This window comes from Dendrobates tinctorius, unplaced genomic scaffold (genome assembly GCF_039654945.1).
Source record: "Dendrobates tinctorius isolate UK_male_01 unplaced genomic scaffold, ASM3965494v1 ptg000046l, whole genome shotgun sequence".
NCBI lineage: Eukaryota > Metazoa > Chordata > Amphibia > Anura > Dendrobatidae > Dendrobates > Dendrobates tinctorius.
This window is the reverse complement of record NW_027361714.1, coordinates 58121987-58143282: the sequence shown is the minus strand read 5'-3', so window position 1 is coordinate 58143282 and position 21296 is coordinate 58121987. Positions and strand designations below refer to the sequence as shown.

The 21296-nt window shown below is 44.2% G+C and overlaps 1 protein-coding gene across 1 annotated transcript in view; it reads right to left on the bottom strand.

Annotated features, from left to right (window-relative positions):
* Nucleotides 1-21296, bottom strand: part of LOC141089477 (mannosyl-oligosaccharide 1,2-alpha-mannosidase IA-like) — a 317924-nt gene that overhangs the window by 22206 nt on the left and 274422 nt on the right. The window contains exon 8 of the mRNA XM_073575915.1: nt 19474-19589. Within this exon, the coding sequence (XP_073432016.1) occupies nt 19474-19589 (116 nt within the window). The remainder of the gene's footprint in view (nt 1-19473; nt 19590-21296) is intronic.

Genomic DNA, 21296 nt, shown 5'->3' with positions numbered 1-21296 from the left:
TCGAATTAGTCACGCTCCTAGATTTTCAAAGTATGTTTTACCTGAAATAACACATTGTTCCAGAGTAAAACATACAAGGCTGTAATACCGAATCCAGACCCTGGGTCATGCCGCTCGAATTGGATGGCAGGTTCCCGTTAATATTTACTTGTGCAGGTAAGGTGATCTGGTGAACCATTACTAGGGAGAAGAACCTTCTGCAATAACTGGTTTATTATTGAAATGTCTGGGTAGCTTTGATTTTTCTCTAAGGTTTTGTTTCGTTATGCGAGGTTTTCTGCGGGTTGTGTGCGATCCATATACAGTAAGAGTTGGTAATCAATGCCAAAAAAGAATGACATCTGTAATATCTTTTTATCCATCACTATGAATATTGAAAGCCATATGGTGTAAAACAAATGGATACATTAATTTACCACTAAAGACATTACTGCCTAATGATTGCGTGTTTTCATGACTATAAACACCAATAACATATATAACAAGTTAGTAATTGTGATAAATGTGTTTGGTCCTAGAGCTATCTTGTAACACAAAGCAGATTCCGGATAATCAGTGATAATATCATCATTATTGTAATGACGCAATAGAAGACTCTTAATAATGTAATTTTGCATTTGTTTAAAAATATAGTAGCACTTCTTATTAAAAAAAATCATGGAAAAATCAGCAGCAATTAAGAGCTGTGCTAAAAATTCATTTCCAAATTTCTGGCACCAGTCCTGACAGATGAAGTTCTCATCATAACATCATATAATCAAATATTTATATTTTGCATATGAAAAAGTTGCAGATAATACACTAAAACAGATCAATGGTATCGCCTGAGTCAGCGCGGTATTGTGCCGTGATTAACTGACGCATGCGGACACAGATTTTAGCGCATACTAATGAAGTGCTGTCAGTACAGAAGAAACGTAGTGCCAGGAAAGAGGACTGCTTAATGAACACGTCCAGCGTGTGTGGAGAAGATACAGGCACATAATTGGAGCAATTCATTCTGTGGATCTACTCACTTTCCAGAAATAAGGGATGTAAAAGGGAGATCACAGTCCCCCAACAATGGATGGACACCTACTCCACAACATGCAGGAATGGCATATCTGCCTGCATTGTTTTCCATCAATCACACAATATCATCACCGTCTCATGCATCCTGCAAATAGGCAAATGCAATTATTTTAATGATGCATTAGCCATCAATTGCCATTATTAATCTATTCTTTTCTGCCAGTGTTCTTGTTTCCAGCACTGAACTACACGGACAAACACACTTTGGCAGGCACTGTGAAAGATGAGAATGCGTCCTATCTGAAACGAAGGTTAGCAATTATAGATAAGTAGACAATACTGGAAGCCAGGTAAGGTATTATTAGGGCGCGCAGTGTTTTGTTCAGAATCTTGGTAAACACTGATCTTCCATAACGACCCTTTATCGACACTAGCAACATACAGAAAATCATACTGTTTATAGCACAAAACAGAACAGAAAATAAACATGTTTGTTTTTCATGCCAAATTGTTTCAGTTTGGAAAATTTCAGAAGCTGAGAAAATATTACAGGTGCTGGATGTTGATTACAAATGGGAAAGGAATCAGAGTGTCCAGGACTTAAAGAAGACATAACCAAATTTACCACGTTGAACTAGACACATGATTTAATAGTGGCTCCAGAGCAGAATAAACACTTTTTTATAATTTTGCATCTCCATTGTGGAGATATTATCAATGTATTAGGTACCTAATAAGTTAATTTTCATTAAGGCAAAGTGGGTGTCCCATTTTCCCCTCATAGCTTAGAGCAAGTTTCTCACTGTGAGGCATATACAGTGGGGCAAAAAAGTATTTAGTCAGTCAGCAATAGCGCAAGTTCCACCACTTAAAAAGATGAGAGGCGTCTGTAATTTACATCATAGGTAGACCTCAACTATGGGAGACAAACTGAGAAAAAGAAATCCAGAAAATCACATTGTCTGTTTTTTTTTTTCATTTTATTTGCATATTATGGTGGAAAATAAGTATTTGGTCAGAAACAAAATTTCATCTCAATACTTTGTGATATATATCCTTTGTTGGCAATGACAAAGGTCAAACGTTTTCTGTAAGTCTTCACAAGGTTGCCACACACTGTTGTTGGTATGTTGGCCCATTCCTCCATGCAGATCTCCTCTAGAGCAGTGATGTTTTTGGCTTTTCGCTTGGCAACACGGACTTTCAACTCCCTCCAAAGGTTTTCTATAGGGTTGAGATCTGGAGACTGGCTAGGCCACTCCAGGACCTTGAAATGCTTCTTACGAAGCCACTCCTCCGTTGCCCTGGCGGTGTGCTTTGGATCATTGTCATGTTGAAAGACCCAGCCACGTTTCATCATCAATGCCCTTGCTGATGGAAGGAGGTTTGCACTCAAAATTTCACGATACATGGCCCCATTCATTCTTTCATGTACCCGGATCAGTCGTCCTGGCCCCTTTGCAGAGAAACAGCCCCAAAGCATGATGTTTCCACCACCATGCTTTACAGTAGGTATGGTGTTTGATGGATGCAACTCAGTATTCTTTTTCCTCCAAACACGACAAGTTGTGTTTCTACTAAACAGTTCCAGTTTGGTTTCATCAGAACATAGGACATTCTCCCAAAACTCCTCTGGATCATCCAAATGCTCTCTAGCAAACTTCAGACGGGCCCGGACATGTACAGGCTTAAGCAGTGGGACACGTCTGGCACTGCAGGATCTGAGTCCATGGTGGCGTAGTGTGTTACTTATGGTAGGCCTTGTTACATTGGTCCCAGCTCTCTGCAGTTCATTCAATAGGTCCCCCCCGCATGATTCTGGGATTTTTGCTCACCGTTCTTGTGATCATTCTGACCCCACGGGGTGGGATTTTGTGTGGAGCACCAGATCGAGGGAGATTATCAGTGGTCTTGTATGTCTTCCATTTTCTAATTATTGCTCCCACAGTTGATTTCTTCACTCCAAGCTGGTTGGCTATTGCAGATTCAGTCTTCCCAGCTTGGTGCAGGGCTACAATTTTGTTTCTGGTGTCCTTTGACAGCTCTTTGGTCTTCACAATAGTGGAGTTTGGAGTCAGACTGTTTGAGGGTGTGCACAGGTGTCTTTTTATACTGATAACAAGTTTAAACAGGTGCCATTACTACAGGTAATGAGTGGAGGAAAGAGGAGACTCTTAAAGAAGAAGTTACAGGTCTGTGAGAGCCAGAAATCTTGATTGCTTGTTTCAGACCAAATACTTATTTTCCACCATAATATGCAAATAAAAGGAAAAAAAAAAACAGACAATGTGATTTTCTGGATTTTTTTTTTCTCAGTTTGTCTCCCATAGTTGAGGTCTACCTATGATGTAAATTACAGACGCCTCTCATCTTTTTAAGTGGTGGAGCTTGCACTATTGCTGACTGACTAAATACTTTTTTGCCCCACTGTATGAGCAAATCTGAGTGTTGTTAGTGGAACCTTTGAGAGCGTTCATCTCTATACAGGCAGTGTGGCAGAGAAAAGGACAGTACAGCAGAGTTTAGCAGTGTCACAATACAAACCCTTTGATTAACTCTCCTCTCACATGGACTGCCAAAAGATGAAAGCTCAAAGGTGTTTATAACGACACTTTGGTCTCCTCAGTTCACAGCAACTTGTAGTAGCTCTGCAGTGAGCTTAGGCTGTCCGTATATGCCTCACAGTGAGAAAATAGAATTAGACTTACCGGTAATTCGGTTTCTAGGAACCTTCCACGACAGCCACCTTGGAGGTTGTCTCCCCGCCCTAATAGGGGACAGGAACACAAAGAGGTTAAATAACCCTCCCCTTCCTGCTACCTCAGTGTTTTTTCTGAACATACTAGCATGAATAGTTACTGCCAGTAGAGCAGGAATCATCAGGTAAATATATCATATAGGGAGGGAAATTAGTGCTGTCGTGGAAGGTTCCTAGAAACCGAATTACCGGTAAGTCTAATTCTATTTTCTCTAGTCACCTTCCACAACAGCCACCTTGGAGTCATGCCAACGTTAATTTTTTAGGGAGGGACTACGGCTTGCAAGACACGTCTGCCGAACGTCAGATCCCTATTGAAATCCAGTCTATAGTGTCTAGTAAAGGTGTGCACAGAGGACCAGGTGGCCGCTCTGCATATCTGCTCCGAAGACGGATTTCCCCTTGCTGCCCAGGATGTAGCGACTGATCGAGTGGAGTGGGCCTTTAATGACTCCGGAGGAGAGATATGTCTCACAGAATATGGCAGAGAGATGGACTGCTTGATGCAGCCCGCTATCGTGTTCTTTGCCACCTTCTTCCTTTATTTCTTCCTGAATACAGAAGGAACAGGTTCTGATCAATTCTCCAATCCTTGTTTGCTTCGAGGTAACGGAGAACTACCCTGCGAACATCCAGGGTATGAAATCTCGCTTCCTTCGGGTTAGAAGGATTTGGGCAGAATGAGGGCAACACGATATCCTGGCTGGATGTTTTCCGACCCCTTCAGGTGTACCGCGGAAATAGTTAACAGGTGCTTCTCTGCCCAGAGGAAGATCCTTCCTGCTACTTTCTTTAGGCTGGCGTACCTTGTGCCCCCTTGATGCCTGAGATATGCCACCGTGGTCACGTTGTCGGAGTATATCCGGACATGATGGTTCTTGACAAGGGCTGCTGCGGCCTTCAGTGCCTCTTCCATTGCCGTCAGCTCCCTTAGGTTTGAAGATCCAGCCTTTATGTTCTCGGGCCATTGTCCCTGGAAGTATGAATCTTAGACCACGGCTCCCTAGCCCCTCAGGCTGGCATCGGTGCATAGTATTTTTAGAGGAAGCTGATCCCAGCTTACTCCTCGCCTCCGGTTTCGGTAGCTCAGCCACCACCAGAGGGCCGATTTTACATGTCCTGGAAGTAGAACCCTTTTTGACAGGTTGTTTGGATATTTTTTCATATTTGTCAGGACATACGACTGGAGGACTCGCGTGTGAGCTTGTGTCCAGGACACCGCCTGAATGCACGCTGTCAGAGAGCCCAGGATGGACATGGCGTCCCTCAGCGTCGGCACCCTTTGGTCTCTGAACCGGATTATTTTCTGCCGAAGGTCTTTTTGACAATCTTCGGGAAGAAAGGACGTCCTGTTCTCTGAATCCAAGAGGATCCCCAGGAATTTTTTCCTCGGGGAAGGACAGAGGGCTGACTTCTGGAGATTTGGTATCCACCCTAGAGTTTCGAGAATCTGTAGGGTCCTTGATACGTCCTGGTTCAGCCGGTTTATTGATGGGGCGACGATAAGCAGATCGTCCAGGTACGGTACAATGCATATCCCCTGAAGCCGAATGAAGATGACTGCCTCTTTCATGATTTTCGTGAACACCCTTGGTGCTGGGGATACCCCAAACGGCAGGGCGCTGAACTGAAGGTGGCTGATTCCTCGGTCGTGGTTGACCGCAAACCTCAAACTTCCGGTGGTCCGGATGAATGGGTACGTGGTAATATGCATCCCTTAGGTCTATTGTCGCCATCTGCCAGCCTCGTCCAATAAGAGGAATCGCTGATCTTACTGACTCCATCTTGAATCGACGGTACCTGATGAAGTGGTTCAGGGGTTTTAGATTTATAATGATCCTGTGCTTTCATGAGGGTTTCTTTATCAGGAACAGGCGAGAATAGTGTCCCCTGCCTTCCTCCTGAGGAGGTACATACGAGACCACTTGCTCCCGTAGCAGTTCTTCTAACTAAAGCCACAGAACTTTTGGCAGACTTGGGGAATGCGCTGGGGTAATCCTTAGGGCATGCGGGGGGGGGGGGGGGGTGCTCGAACTCCAGTTTTAGCCCAAATTGTATAGTGTGCAGGACCCACTGGTTCGAGGTCGTGGCCTGCCATTGGGCAAAAAACTGAGTCGACCCCCTACCTGGGAGTCACTGCTTTTCCGGGGGCTGCTGCTGTTGGGGCACAAGGATGTTTCTTCCTTTACCCCCTTTCGGGTAGCTCCATCAACCCATTTTGCCCTTCCCTCTGAACGCCATTTGAGAAGTCTGTTCCCTTGAGGGACGAAAAAAACGCTTTTTTGCGGGTTTCTGTTCCGGCAGTGACCTATTCTTGTCAGAAGCCTTCTCCAGGATGTCATCGAGGACCGGCCTGAACACGTGGTGTCCCTGGAAGAGGATGGCACAAAGTTTCGCTTTGGAAGTGATGTCGCCTCCCCATGACTTCAGCCACAAGGCTCTCCTGGCCGAGTTTGAGAGGACTAGGCACCTTGCTGCGACCCGTACCGTTTCTCCCGAAGCATCAGCTAAATAGCCTGTTGCCTTTTGGAGGATTGACAGGGAGTCTAAGATTTCCTCCCTTGGAGTGCTCCCCGACAGGTGGTCTTCCAACGTACGTAGCCAGAAAAACAACGATCTGGCTACACAGGTAGATGCAATATTTGCTTTGGAGCAGGTTCATAGAGGCTTCCCAGGACTTTTTAAGATGGCTCTCTATTTTGCGATCCATCAATTGGGAGGCATCCTCAAAGGGCAAGGATGTCTTTTTAGTGACTTTAGACACTTGGACGTCTATCTTAGGGATCTCCCAAATGGAACTATCTCCTTCTAGGGGGAACAGATTTTTTTTTAGCTCAGAGGGCACCGTAAGTGCTTTCTCAGGGGAGGACCACTCCTGAGCTATTAAATCCTGTATAACCTCATGAACCGGGAAACCCTTTTTAGGCCGGTTTCACATTTGCGTTTAGGGCCGCAGCGTCGTCCTGCGCACGGCCGCTGCTAAGCCCCGCCCCTGCCGCGCCTCCACCGGTAGCTCCGCCTCTGGGCGCATGACGCTGCATGCGTCCCCTATCTTTATCACTGAGGACGCAGGCCTTGCGCAGTATGCGTTTGGCGGCGCCTGCGTCCTTTTGACGGTGTGCCAAACGCAACCTGTTGCAATTTGGTTGCACTCGGCGCACCGTCAAAAGGACGCAGGCGCCGCCAAACGCATACTGCGCAAGGCCTGCGTCCTCGGTGATAAAGATAGGGGACGCATGCAGCGTCATGCGTCCGGAGGCGGAGCTACCGGCGGAGGCGCAGCAGGGGCGGGGCTTAGCGGCGGCCGTGCGCAGGCCGACGCTACGGCCCTAAACGCAAATGTGAAACCGGCCTTACCTCTGGGTTTCAACCCTCCAAACATCTCATCCTGGACTGAGAGCCTAACCTCCTCCTCCTCCAATCCCATGGTATTTCTTACCATGGAAATTAACTCCTTCATATCCTCCAAGGAGAAATAGTATTTTTTTGTATCATGACTGGAGGTGGACGTGGAGCCCTCATCTTCCCAAATCTCCTCCGACCCCGAGGAACGGACTTCTCCTGAGTCTGAGTCGGCTTCTATAGGTGCCCTTTTCCTCTTTTTTGGTGCAGGGCCCTGGGCCGGGGTTTGGGCTGCTATGGAGGTCTGAACCTCCTGTCTAATGAGAGTCGTTATGCTGTCAAACAGGGAGGGTTGCTAAGTACGCAGTATATTTTGCGTACACGGCTGGCATAACTTTTTTGTAATCAGAAGGAAACCTGGGACCACATATACCACACTTGCGGGGGTTTTTAGGGGCAGAGGCTTTGTCTTCCTGCAAGAGAAGAGAAAGCTTACTCAGACCTGTGCCACTGGTTCGTCTGACAGGCAAGGGACCGGCCCCGCTACTCACTGTAGGAGGGGGAACGCTGGGCTCCGCAGATGCTGCAGTTGAGGGCTTCTCACCGTCCATTCTGCACACACACACTGCACTTACCTGGAGCTGCTGCACCCTTTTAAGGGTGATTGGGGCGTTCATTCCTGGTGCTCCTCCCTGGGGAGGATATGCTCGACCCCCGCCGCCATTGTGATCGTTTCCCGGGTCTCCCCGGGAGCCGGCGCGCGTTTCCCCTTCCTAGGACGCCGGAGGCCGCAAACCGGAAGTGCGCGTCACTGCCACTTCCGGTCGACTGCCCGCCCCCTCTGACGCTCCCGCCCTGGCTCCAATGTGGCGCTGGGAGGAAGGAGGAAGCCGGGGAGCTGTGCAGGACCCCAGCAGGCACCGTACCACCCCGCTTTACCCCGAAGGGCGTGGGAGGGGCGGCCATGTCCCGAGTCACACCGTGGTGGAGACGGGAGCAGCACCTGGAGGAGGAAAGGCGAACCCCCCGACCTCGGCTGCCCAGCTTTGTAAGTATATAGGGGCTCCGCTCGCTGGCCACGGCAGCCCCTTGTAACCTCTTCATGCCCCGATAGGGGACAGGAAAAACACTGAGGTAGCAGGAAGGGGAGGGTTATTTAACCTCTGTGTTCCTGTCCCCTATTAGGGCGTGGAGACAACCTCCAAGATGGCTGCCGTGGAAGGTGACTAGAGAAAACTGTTCTAAGCTATGGTGGGACGTGTTGTTTTCTCCAGAGTTTTGCAACCTGCTTATGAGTGGTCAATGTAAAACAGAGAGAGAGTAAACGCACAAGTGAAAACGTTCTGATAAAACGCACTTGGACTTAATGAAAATTAACTTACTTAGATTGCCAATATCATCACAATGAAGAAGCAAAAAAAAGTTTTATTTTGCTTTGCAGCCGCTATATTGTGTGTCCAGTTCAACAGGAAAAATTTGGGGAAAATGTCCTTTAACCCTTTTTTTCACTCACTCTCGTTACAGTATGCTAAAAATCCAATAAAATATGATTATTTAATTCAAAGTGAGTCAATAATTGTAGAATATGGTTTTCTACAGAAATGGTGGTAAGTAATGGTGTAAAATAGAAAGACTTCTCAAAAAACAGTATGTCAATGGTAAAGTCACTCATCTATAATGCGTCGGAAAAAGCCTTCTTGGAAGCAACGCTCTTTGGAAAGGACTAGCAAACTACGGCTCAATTCAACTTCTAGTCATTCAGTATGGTATATCCTTAAGGCTAAAATAAGCTGTGTCCTGAAAGTTAAAGGGTGCCCATGGGCTGGGTCTGGTATCACAGCTTTGAAAATGCTTGCCGAAAAGAAAAAAGTTGCATTTTCTTCACATGCTTCGGAAACCGATAACTCTCTAATACATTTTCTTGAGCAAATGCGAAGTAATGCAATTGAATTGGACATTTGGAGGCAACATATAGCCATTTTCTGTAGGCAGTGCCTACAAAAGTGAGAGGACAAGAACTCATGGGCGACACCCTATACAAATTTCTACTTGACAACTGAAAGGTCTAATAATGTTTGGTTTTTCAGGAGAAACAGGTCGCTGGTGCTCAGTAGGTAGATAAGGAGTTGGGAAAGTTGTGGAGAGAGAGGAGACAATCTATATGTGCAAGAATTGTAAGATGTATAGATGTGTAGGATTAATAAAAAAAAGCAATTAAAAAAGTGTTCAAACCCTCTGTAGGGACAAAATACTTTGTCCCTGATTCAGCAAAGCTTTTATGCCAGCACACTTGCAAGTGTTCGGTATCCATGGTTCGGACCACTGATAAAGTGGCATTAGCTATTTGCTAGTGGTCGTAATCATGGATACCTAAGGTCCTACAATGCCTGTGCATGAGGAAAGAGAGCGAATCAGAAAAACTATACTATATTTCTACTTGGAGGTATCTGCTAATATTACACCTAGTATATATCGGGATAGGATCTTTGAGATGGGAAAACCCCTTTTACTTCCTGTTGACCAAGAATGTCAACTGTGACTTGTCAGCCAGGTGAGAGAGGGACGTGGTCCACCTGCTGTGCAGGGAATTGTCCTGGAAATAACCTTCCAGGTATACATTTCTACAAACAAGATTAATTGGCTAAATCCGCATCAATGTTCCTTCTTTGACATGAGCCAACGGGGTTGACATATTTCTGTACAAGTCTTTCCAAATTATCTGATAAGGAGCTTCTGAAGGTTATGTGCCCCCTTGGCAATTTTCAGCTGCTTAAATCCCTATAGGTATGTTCCCAGGTCTCAGATTTGTTGCTGAAATTGCTGTAATGAAAATCAATTTAAATATTTAACCTGTTCACAGTTATTACCTATTTACAGCCTGCAGCTGCACTTCATAGACTAGTGATTTTAACCCCTAAAAAGTGCAATTCCACAATTGCTTTTTGTGTTTATTTGCTTACCATTCTCACTATATGGGCTCCTGCTCACATGCAAGAAACTCGGACGAGTCTCGCACGTCAATACCCGGCACTGTCGCCAGCACTTGGAGCAGAGCATGCGGCTGCATCTATTTCTATGCAGCTGAATGCTCCGATCTGAGTGCCGGGTATTGACGTGCGAGACTCGTCCGAGTTTCTTGCATGTGAGCATGAGCCCTATGATAAACTGACCTGGCAATATGATTCTCCAGCTCAGTACGAGTATGCAGACACCAAACATGTATACAGTAGGTGTGGAAAGTATTCAGACCCCTTTAAATGTTTCACTCTTTGTTTCATTGCAGCCATTTGGTAAATTCAAAAAAGTTGTGTGCGCCTTTACAAATCAAGTCCTATCATTTTAATTAAATACAGCTGGACTCATAGAATGAGTTGGAAGGGACCTCCTTGGTCATCTGGTCCAACCCCCTGCTCAAAGGATTCGCTAAATCATCCCAGACAGATGTCTGTCCAGCCTCTGTTTGAAGACTTCCATTTAAGGAGAACTCACCACTTCTCATGGCAGCCTGTTTCACTCATTGATCACTCTGTCAAAATGTTTTTCCTAATATCTAATCTGTCTCCCCAATGAAGGAATAGAACCATCTCAAGGAGGATCACAAGGAAATGGACAGCATGTGACTTAAATATGAGTGAGTGTCTGAGCCAAGGGTCTGAATACTTATGACCATGTGATATTTCAGTTTTTTCTTCAATAAATTTGCAAAAATTTCTACATTTGTTTTTTTCAGTCAAGATGGGGTGCAGAGTGTACATTAATGAGAGAAAAAATGAACTTTTTAGAATTTACCAAATGGCTGCAATGAAACAGTGAAAAATTTAAAGGGGTCTGAATACTTTCCGCACCCACTGTAGCTTTTTTTTTTCTAATTTCAGCGGATAAAAAATATTTGGAAATTTGTATGAAAAAAATATTTTTGCTTTGTCGAGATTTTCTGAAACTATTGCTCTTCCATTTTTGGGATATAGGGCTGGGTGAGGGGTTCATTTTTTTGCGACCTGAGTGCACGTTTTTACTAATACCATTATGGGGTAGATACGATGCTTTGATTGTCTCTCAATGCATTTTACTGCAGTGCTGCAGAGGGCAAAAAACGAATTGTGAAGTTTGAATTGTTTCTCAGTACGCCCTTTAGCAGTTTAATTTATTTTATATTTTGATAGATTGGACATTTCTCAAAGCAGCGATATCATGTGTATTTTAATTTGGTTTTATTTTTAATGGGATAAAAAAGGGGATAAATTTGAAGTGTTTTTTTCCAATATTTAAAATAAAACTTTTACTGCATTTTAATAGTACCTAGGGTACTAAGATGTGATTGTCCAATTTTTTGTGCTATACATAGCAATGCTTTAGCAAATCACTATCTATGAATGCCGGCGTAATCACATGCACAGGGGTCATCAGCAGACCCCCGGCTGTCATGACAACCTATCAGTGCTCCGTGATCATATCACTGGACGGCTTATGGGAGAGTGGAATGACGCGGACCCCTGTCGGACATTGACAATGGCAATTAATAGGTGAACAGCTGCAGGCGGAGCACCTCTCTATCCCCGACTGTTAAAAGCATATGATGGCTGAATAAACCAGCCTGTGGGGAAAGATGTGGGCTCAGAGTGTGAGAACGCATCAATGGCAGATACACATGACATAACACTGTGTCATGTGTCGTAAAATGGACTAATACTACAGTATTGCAGTGGTGTTTTATGGACCATCAAGTGATTGAAGCCTAAATTTCCCGAAGATTAAAAAAGTGGGAAAAAAAAAAACATTCTCACAGCACTCTGCTGTTACAGGGATAACACAACAGAGAGGTGCCAGAAGATCGCAGTGTCTGGTCACACAAACTCCTACACTGAATAGAACTTCTTCACTATCCTATTAAACAGTGCAGGATTTTTCTTGCTCTGTCATTGCAAGGGTTAATCATTCAAGTTGATCTCTTCAGCTCTGGATTCTGAATTGTCTCAGCTGTTCTGTGTTAGCCACTCCCCTCTAGCATATATGCATGCTACTGTGACTTGGGAATTGCCAGTGATAGGTCACACTTTCTGGTTTGGTGTTGAAGAATTTCTGTGTTTGGAGTAGGCGGTTGGAGAGTTGTTCTGGCGATTTCTGCATGGTGTTGGTTTGAAAGTTTGTCCTCATCCTCTCTCATTTGGTTTCTCCTTCCTATTTGTCCCGTTTCCCACTCTTGTTTTTGTGAATGCATTTGTATGAATCCAGTTTTCTTTTTTCCCTGTCCATCTACCCATCAATCTGGTTATCGTAATACTATACACTTCAGCCTCAACTCCCTGGGTGGTGGAGCGAACAGATAAGGGTTAAGATAAGAGCATTGCAAGGTATGAGACCCCGGCATCTCCACCTTCCTGGGTAACCCGGGGGACAGGGATAGCCTAGATCAAGGGATCAGGTTGGGGCCTACAGTCCATGTGTGACATCTGCAAGGCTCAAACTCTGAATCCCCCATCTATCTCAATAACAGAGCTTGCAGCGTACGGCGAAGAATAGAGGTGGCTGCGTATGTGCGACAAATGGCAATTATCTAAGCACCCATGGACCCTGCTCTATCAGACATTTTGGAATATCCTGTGGCTATGTCAATTGCCCAATCAATATTTTGAGACAATTATGGCATATTCTATCAATAGGTCACTAACATCCCATATTACCGTGTTTCCCCAAAAATAAAGCAGTGTGTTTTTTACTTGAAAAGATTGCTCAGGGCTTATTTTCAGGGGATGTCATTTTCTGTCCATTAACAAAAATCCACATTTATTCAAGAACAAAAAAAATTTAATACATACTTACCTTGTAATCTCTTCACATCCTGTTCCGTCCAGATGTCTCCGGATCCCAGAATTCAAGAGGTGGAAGTTCACTGCCATATTGGGACATCCAAGTGATGGGTGTCCCAATATGAAAGCTGCTGGTGGTACCAGCCTCTTGTGCGGTACCACCAGCGGAACACCGTCACACCACACACACACTCTGTATATGCCATACGCACCACACACACACTGTATACACTGTACGTAGTCTCTTGCGCGGTACAACCAGCGGAACACCATTGCGAACAAGCCACCGCCGGGATCAGCTGAATGATTCACTGACTGCCACCATCTTTGTACAGGAGGAGCGCATGTATAGTTTTCTTTTTTGAAATCTTTTTTTTTTTTTTTTCCACGCAAGTGCAGTGAATCATTCGGCTGGTCCCGGTGGCAGATGTGAGACGTGTCTACAGGCAGAGGAAGCCGGTTACATCTTAGGGGTTTTCCCCACGAATGAAAGTTCATTTTAAAAATTGTTTATATCTAAATTTTTGCATGTTAAAATGTTACCTTTACCTACTTTGCTTTCATTTTAATACAGGGGGAGGGGTGAGTGCACATAGGAAAGAGGACACACAGAAGGGAGACAGCTCAAGCGAGAGAACACATGAGGAAAGATGACAGCACAGTGGCAGAGAGAGAGAGAGCAGACAAGGGGGCGGGCACATGGGGCACACGTCAAAGAAGAGTTGACATGTGAGAAGACAGCAGATGGAGAGAAAGTGCACAGGGGTGAGAGAGCACAGGGGGGAGACAGCTCAAACAGGACAGCACTTGAAATGAGAACACAGCACAGGAAGGAGAGAGACAGCAGACAAGGGGGATAGCACATGGAGTAGACTGGTCAAAGAAGAGAGCACAGATGGGAGAAGTCAACACATGGGGAAAGAGTGAGTGGATAGGTGGGTGAGCACATGGGCGGGGGGGGATTCTCAACGCTGCAAAGCTGCCCCCATCGTGACACTACCGCACTCCCGATGCGATAGCATCGGGCCTCCATCTAGTATATATATATTTATTCAAATCTAATCATACCACACACATATACCCATGTATATACAGTCACATACGGTACATACCTGCCAGTCTCCTCTTCAGTTCCTCTAGACTCCAGCAGTTAAAGGACCTGTGACGTCATGGTCGCATGACTGATATCACCAAAGGTCCTTTAACCCCTTACCTACAATTGACGTAATATTCCGTCCATGTGACCATGGACCTAATTACCATGGACGGAATATTACGTCACCATGATCAGCGGCGCCCACGTGGTGAGCGCCGCTGATCGCGGCTGGGTGTCAGCTAATTATCATAGCTGACACCCGGCACAATGTGTCAGGGGCGGTCACGGACTGCCCCCGACACGTTAACCCCTTGCACACCGCGATCAAACGCGATCGCGGTGTACCGGGGGTTAAAGGGAAGCATCGGCAGGGAGGGGGCTCCCTCCGTGCTTCCCTGAGCCCCCCACAGCAGCGCAATGTGCAGCGCTGCTGCGGGGGGCTCCTTTCCTCCAGGCCCCCGAATCCAAGATGGCGACGGGGGCCTTCGGGGGCCTGAGGAAGCTGGCTTCCTCAGTGCCTGCAAAGCGCAGGCATGAGGAAGTCTGCAGCAGTGCCTGTGACAGATCAGCGATCTGTCACAGGACAGTGATGTCCCACCTGGGACATGGTAATAAAGTAAAAAAAAAAAAAAAAAGTGTTAAAAATAATTTAAAAAAAAAAAAATCGCTAAATAAATTAGTAAAAAAAAAAAAAATATTCCCCAATAAATCCATTTTTTCAAAATAAAAAAAACCCAAAAACAATAAAAGTACACATATTTGGTATCGCCGCGTCCGTAATGACCTGCCCTATAAAACTGTCCCATTAGTTAACCCCTTTAGCGAACCCCTTAAAAAATAAAAATAAAAAACGAAGCAAAAAATAATGATTTATTATCATACCACCGAACAAAAAGTGCAATAACGCGCAATCAAAAAGACACATATAAATATCCATGGTACCGCTGAAAACGTCATCTTGTCCCGCAAAAAACGAGCTGCCATACAGCGTCATCCGCAAAAAAATAAAAAAGTTATAGCTCGCAGAATAAAGCGATACAAAAATAATTATTTTTTATATAAAATTGTTTTCATTGCAAAAAACCGACAAAACATAAAAAAACGACCTAAATGAGGTATCGCTGTAACCGTACTGACCCGAAGAATAAAACCGCTTTATCAATTTTACCGCACGCGGAACGGTGTAAACGCACCCCCCCAAAAGAAATTCATGAAATGCTGGTTTTTGTTCATTCTGCGTCCCAAAAATCGGAATAAAAAGCGATCAAAAAATGTCACGTGCCCGAAAATGTTACCAATAAAAACGTCAACTCGTCCCGCAAAAAATAAGACCTCACATGACTTGGTGGGTCAAAATACGGAAAAATTATAGCTCTCAATATGTGGTGATGCAAAAAACTACTTTTACAATAAAAAGCGTCTTTTAGCGTGTGACAGCCGCCAAACATAAAAACCGCTATAAATAGTAAATCAAACCCCCCGTTATCACCCCCTTAGTTAGGGAAAAATAATAAAACTAAAAGAAAATGTATTTATTTCCATTTTCCCGCTAGGGTTAGGGTTAGGGTAGGGCTAGGGTTAGGGCTAGGGTTAGGGCTAGGGTTAGGGCTAGGGCTCAGATTAGGGTTAGGGGTGTGTTGAGGTTAGGGTTGGAGTTATAATTGGGGGGTTTCCACTGTTTGGGCACATCAGGTGCTCTCCAAAGGCAACATGGCGTCTGATCTCAATTCCAGCCAATTCTGCGTTGAAAAAGTCAAATGGTGCTCCTTCCCTTCCAAGCTCTGCCATGCGCCCAAACAGTGTTTTACCCCCACATGTAGGGTATCAGCCTACTCAGGACAAATTACAAAACAACTTTTGGGGTCCAATTTCTCCTGTTACCCTTAGGAAAATAAAAAATTGGGGGCAAAAATATAATTTTGCGGAAAAAAATGTTTTTTTTATTTTCACGCCCAGGCGTTATAAACTTCTGTGAAGCACTTGGGGGTTCAAAGTGCTCTCCACACATCTAGATAAGCTCCGTGGGGGGTCTAGTTTCCAAAATGGGGTCACTTGTGGGGAGTTTCAATAGTTTAGGTACATCAGGGGCTCTCCAAACGCACATGACACCCGCAGACCAATCCATCAAAGTCTGCATTCCAAAACGTCACTACTTCCCTTCCGAGCCCCGACGTGTGCCCATACAGTAGTTTTCTCCCACATATGAGGTATCAGCGTACTCAGGACAAATTGGACAACAACTTTTGGGGTCCAATTTCTCCTGTTACCCTTGGGAAAATAAAAAAATTGGGGACTAAAAGATGATGTTTGTTGAAAAAATACGATATTTTTATTTTCACGCCTGGTCGTTATAAACTTCTGTGAAGCACTGGGGGGTTCAAAGTGCTCACCACACATCTAGATAAGTTCATTAGGGGGTCTAGTTTCCAAAATGGGGTCACTTGTGGGGAGTTTCCACTGTTTAGGTACATCAGGGGCTCTCCAAAAGCAACATGACACCCGCAGACCATGCCATCAAAGTCTGCATTCCAAAACGTCACTACTTCCCTTCCGAGCCCTGATGTGTGCCCATACAGTAGTTTTCTCCCACATATGAGGTATCAGCGTACTCAGGACAAATTGGACAACAACTTTTGGGGTCCAATTTCTCCTGTTACCCTTGGGAAAATAAAAAAATTGGGGACTAATTGATCATGTTTGTGGAAAAAATACGATTTTTTTATTTTCATGCCTGGGCATTATAAACTTCTGTGGAGGCCTTGGGGGTTCAAAGTGCTCTCCACACATCTAGATAAGCTCCGTGGGGGGTCTAGTTTCCAAAATGGGATCATTTGTGGGGGGTGTCCACTGTTTAGGTACATCAGGGGCTCTCCAAAGGCAACATGACACCCACAGACCATTCCATCAAAGTCTGCATTCCAAAACGTCACTACTTCCCTTCCGAGCCCTGACGTGTGTCCATACAGTAGTTTTCTCCCACATATGGGGTGTCAGCGTACTCAGGACAAATTGGACAATAACTTTTGGGGTCCAATTTCTCCTGGTACCCTTGGGAAAATAAAAAAATGGGGACTAAAAGATGATGTTTGTGGAAAAAATACGATTTTTTTATTTTCACGCCCGGACGTTATAAACTTCAGTGAAGCACTGGGGGGTTCAAAGTGCTCACCACACATCTAGATAAGTTCCTTGGGGGGTCTAGTTTCCAAAATGGTGTCATTTGTGGGGGGTTTCTACTGTTTTGGTACATCAGGGGCTTTCCTAACGCGACATGGTGTCCGATCTCAATTCTAGCCAAAAACGTCAAATGGCGCTGCTTCCCTTCCGAGCTCTGCCATGCGCCCAAATAGTGGTTTACACCCACATGTGGGGTATCAGCGTACTCAGGATAAATTGCACAATATCTTTTAGGGTCCTGTTACTTTTGGAAAAATAAGAATTGAGGGTGAAAAGATCATTTTTGTGGAAAAAATATGATTTTTTAATTGTACTGCTGTACGTTATAAACTTCAGTGAAGCACTGGGGGGTTCAAAGTGCTCACCACACATCTAGATAAGTTCCTTGGGGGGTCTAGTTTCCAAAATGGTGTCATTTGTGGGGGGTTTCTAGTGTTTTGGTACATCAGGGGTTTTCCAATCGTGACATGGTGTCTGATCTCAATTCTAGCCAAAAACGTCAAATGGCGCTGCTTCCCTTCCGAGCTCTGCTATGCGCCCAAATAGTCATTTACACCCACATATGGGGTATCAGCGTACTCAGGACAAATTGCACAATAACTTTTAGGGTCCTGTTACCCTTGGAAAAATAAAAATTGGGGGTGAAAAGATCATTTTTGTGGAAAAAATATGATTTTTTAATTGTACCGCTGTACGTTATAAACTTCTGTGAAGCCCTTGTGGGTTCAAAGTTCTCACCACATATCTAGATAAGTTCCTTGGGGGGTCTAGTTTCCAAAATGGGGTCACTTGGGGGGTTTCCACTGTTTAGGTACATCAGGGGCTCTCCAAACGCGGCATGGCGTCCGATCTGAATTCCAGCCAATTTTGCATTGAAAAAGTCAAACGGCGCTCCTTCCCTACTGAGGTCTGCCATGCGCCGAAACAGTGGTTCCCCCCCCACATATCAGGTATCAGCGTACTCAGGATAAATTGCACAATAACTTTTGCAGTCCAATTTCTCCTGTTACCCTTGGTAAAATAAAGAAAATTGAACCTGAAGTATTTTTTTTGTGAAAAAAAGTTAAATGTTCATTTTTTTTTTAATATTCAAAAAATTCCTGTGACGCACCTAAAGGGTTAATAAACTTCTTGAATGTGGTTTTAAGCACCTTAAGGGGTGCCTTTTTTAGAATGGTGTCACATTTGGGTATTTTCTATCATATAGACCCCTCAAAGTGGCTTCAAATGTGATGTGGTCCCTAAAAATAAAATGGTGTTGCAAAAATGAGAAATCGCTGGTCAATTTTTAACCCTTATAACTTCCTAACAAAAAAAAATGTTGGTTCCAAAATTGTGCTCATGTAAAGTAAACATGTGGGAAATGTTATGTATTAAGTTTTTTGTGTGCCGTATCGCTGTGATTTAAGGGTATAAAAATTCAAAGTTGGAAAATTGCGAAATTTTCAAAATTTTCGCCAAATTTCCGTTTTTTTCACAAATAAACGCAAGTTATTTGAATGCAATTTTACCACTAACATTAAGTACAATATGTCACGAGAAAACAATGTCAGAATCACCGGGATCCATGGAAGCGTTCCAGAGTTATGACCTCATAAAGGGACAGTAGTCAGAATTGTAAAAATTGGCCCGGTATTTAACGTGCAAACCACCCTTGGTAGTGAAGGGGTTAACAGTCTTAACTTTGGATACAAACGCTGCGGGACCCTAAGACAGTGAGGGCCATGGGCAGTTGCCCAGATTATTCCTCTCCCTTTCCTCCTGATGTCGTCCCTGACTATAACTAGGGCTTATTTTGGGAGTTATATTTCAAGCACACTCCAAAAATCCTGTAAAATCATGCTGGGGTTTATTTTGAGGGTAGATGTTATTTTTGGATAAACATGGTAGACACCCCCCATCTCATTTAGTCATTCCCAAGTCACGGTTAACTTGCTCAGGAATTTACTGCGTGAATTTTACCATTTTCCTACAGGTAAGAAATTCCCATGACCACCACACTCACCAGGGTTTCTATTGTAGCCCCAGTAAGCTTTGTTTCAGAAAGATATATGTCCAAAACAAATTTTTACTTTATTTTACTCTTTCCAGCTTAACTATAGGAAAGATGTCACTGTCCAGTTCTATGTAAAGCAGAACCTGGTTAAGTATTTTTTTTCTGTACTGGCTCCCATGTAGCTCACTTTGCAAAGATTACTTCAACAGAAAGTCCTGATTAAATCCATAATTTCATGTCTTTACACATTAAACTGGGTTTTCATTAAGATTCGAGATTCATTTACCTGAACAGCATCATAATACAACTTCTTGGCGTCTTCATCAGTTTTGTCAGACATCAGCCATGCCTTCAACAAATATTCATAGAAACTATCTCCAAGGCCTCCCACAGATACATGGTCTGAAAAAGAAAAAAAAAAATGATTTCAAAAAAGAAAAACTGTACAAACCCTGCCTATATGCCCAATGGGAGAATGTGAAGTTCATGGAATGGTGGGTCTTCACCTAGGACATAGATATATATATATATATATATATATATATATCTGTTCAGTTGCCCCATATTGGTTAAGAAATACATATTAGCTTGTTAGCTGAGGTCCCTAGCTGCATGTTTCCTTATTTTTCTTCTGCCTACAATCTTGGGTATAAAAAAAACAGGTCAAGCAAGTAGAACAGCTCCCCCTTCCCACCACCCCAAACTGTCTTTATGGTAATGCGGTCTCTGAAATGTGGTGTCATCTTGGCCTTCATTTATGCAATCTGTTGCTCTCTGACCGAAAAATTGCTGTTATAATTCATACACAAATTAGACTGAAGTGATCTGAAAGGGCCAAAGCACTTACCAAGCCTCTGCCTTCCCAGTGTTCTCTGAATACACAGCCAGTGAACTTTCAGTCAAGCAGAAGGTGGTGGCACAAGTTGGGGAATAGAGCTAGGGAGGCAGTGGCTCGGGAAGTGCGCAGTTCACACTATAAGCACTTCAGCCTCATTGCTAATTTTTCAGTGAGCGCAAAGATTGCATAAATAAACTGTGGGGGAGGGACTGACACTCATTTTAATAATGTTTACCCCTTTTATTTCATTAAAGACATATCAATATGATTGCATATTTTAATATACAATATTGATAACTAGAGCAGCCCATCAGTCCGATCCCTCAGACTTAGAAGTGACAGAGAAAGCTTCCCACTTAGTCTAGCCACCTAAATGTTATTACTTTTTACTGCTGAAATGAGGAGTACATGCAGCAGTAACATCCTAGCCGGGTCTTATATATCCTCTGTGGTCTAGTACAGTAGCGTTCAGCAGTACCATCCCAGCTGGGTCTTATGTAACCTCTATGGTATAGTACATAAGTATGCAGCAGTACCATCCCACCTGAGTCTCCTATAACCTCTGTGGTATAATACAGTAATGTTTAGCAGTACCATCCCACCCCGGGTCTCCTATAACCTCTGTGGTAGAATACAGTAATGTTTAGCCGTACCATCCCACCCCGGGTCTCCTATAACCTCTGTGGTATAATACAGGAATGTTTAGCAGTACCATCCCACCCCGGGTCTCCTATAACCTCTGTGATATAGTACAGAAGCGTTCAGCAGCATCATCCCACCCAGGTCTCCTATAACCTCTGTGATATAGTACATTAATTTTCAGCAGTACCATCCCAGCCAGGTCTCATGTAACCTCTGTAGTAGCGGTCAGCAGTACCATAGTAGCAGGGTCTTCTGTATCCTCTATGGTAACATTCATTAACTTGCATAGTGGAGTGTGATCCGAATATCAGTGTGGGTTCAGCAGTACCATCTCATCTGGGCCTCCTTTAACCTCTGTGGTATAGTACAGTATTCAGCGGTAACATCCCAGCCGGCTCTCATGTAACCTCTGCGGTATAGTATAGTAATGTTCAGCAGTAATATCCTACTAGGGTTTCAGGTAACCTCTGTGGTATAGTACAGTATCGTTGAGCAGTACCAACCTAGCCGGGTCTTATGTAACCTCTGTGGTATAATACAGTAGTGTTCAGCAGTACCATCTCAGCCGGGTCTTATGTAACTTCTGTGGTATAGTACTGTAGTGGTTAGCAGTAACATCCTAGCCGGGT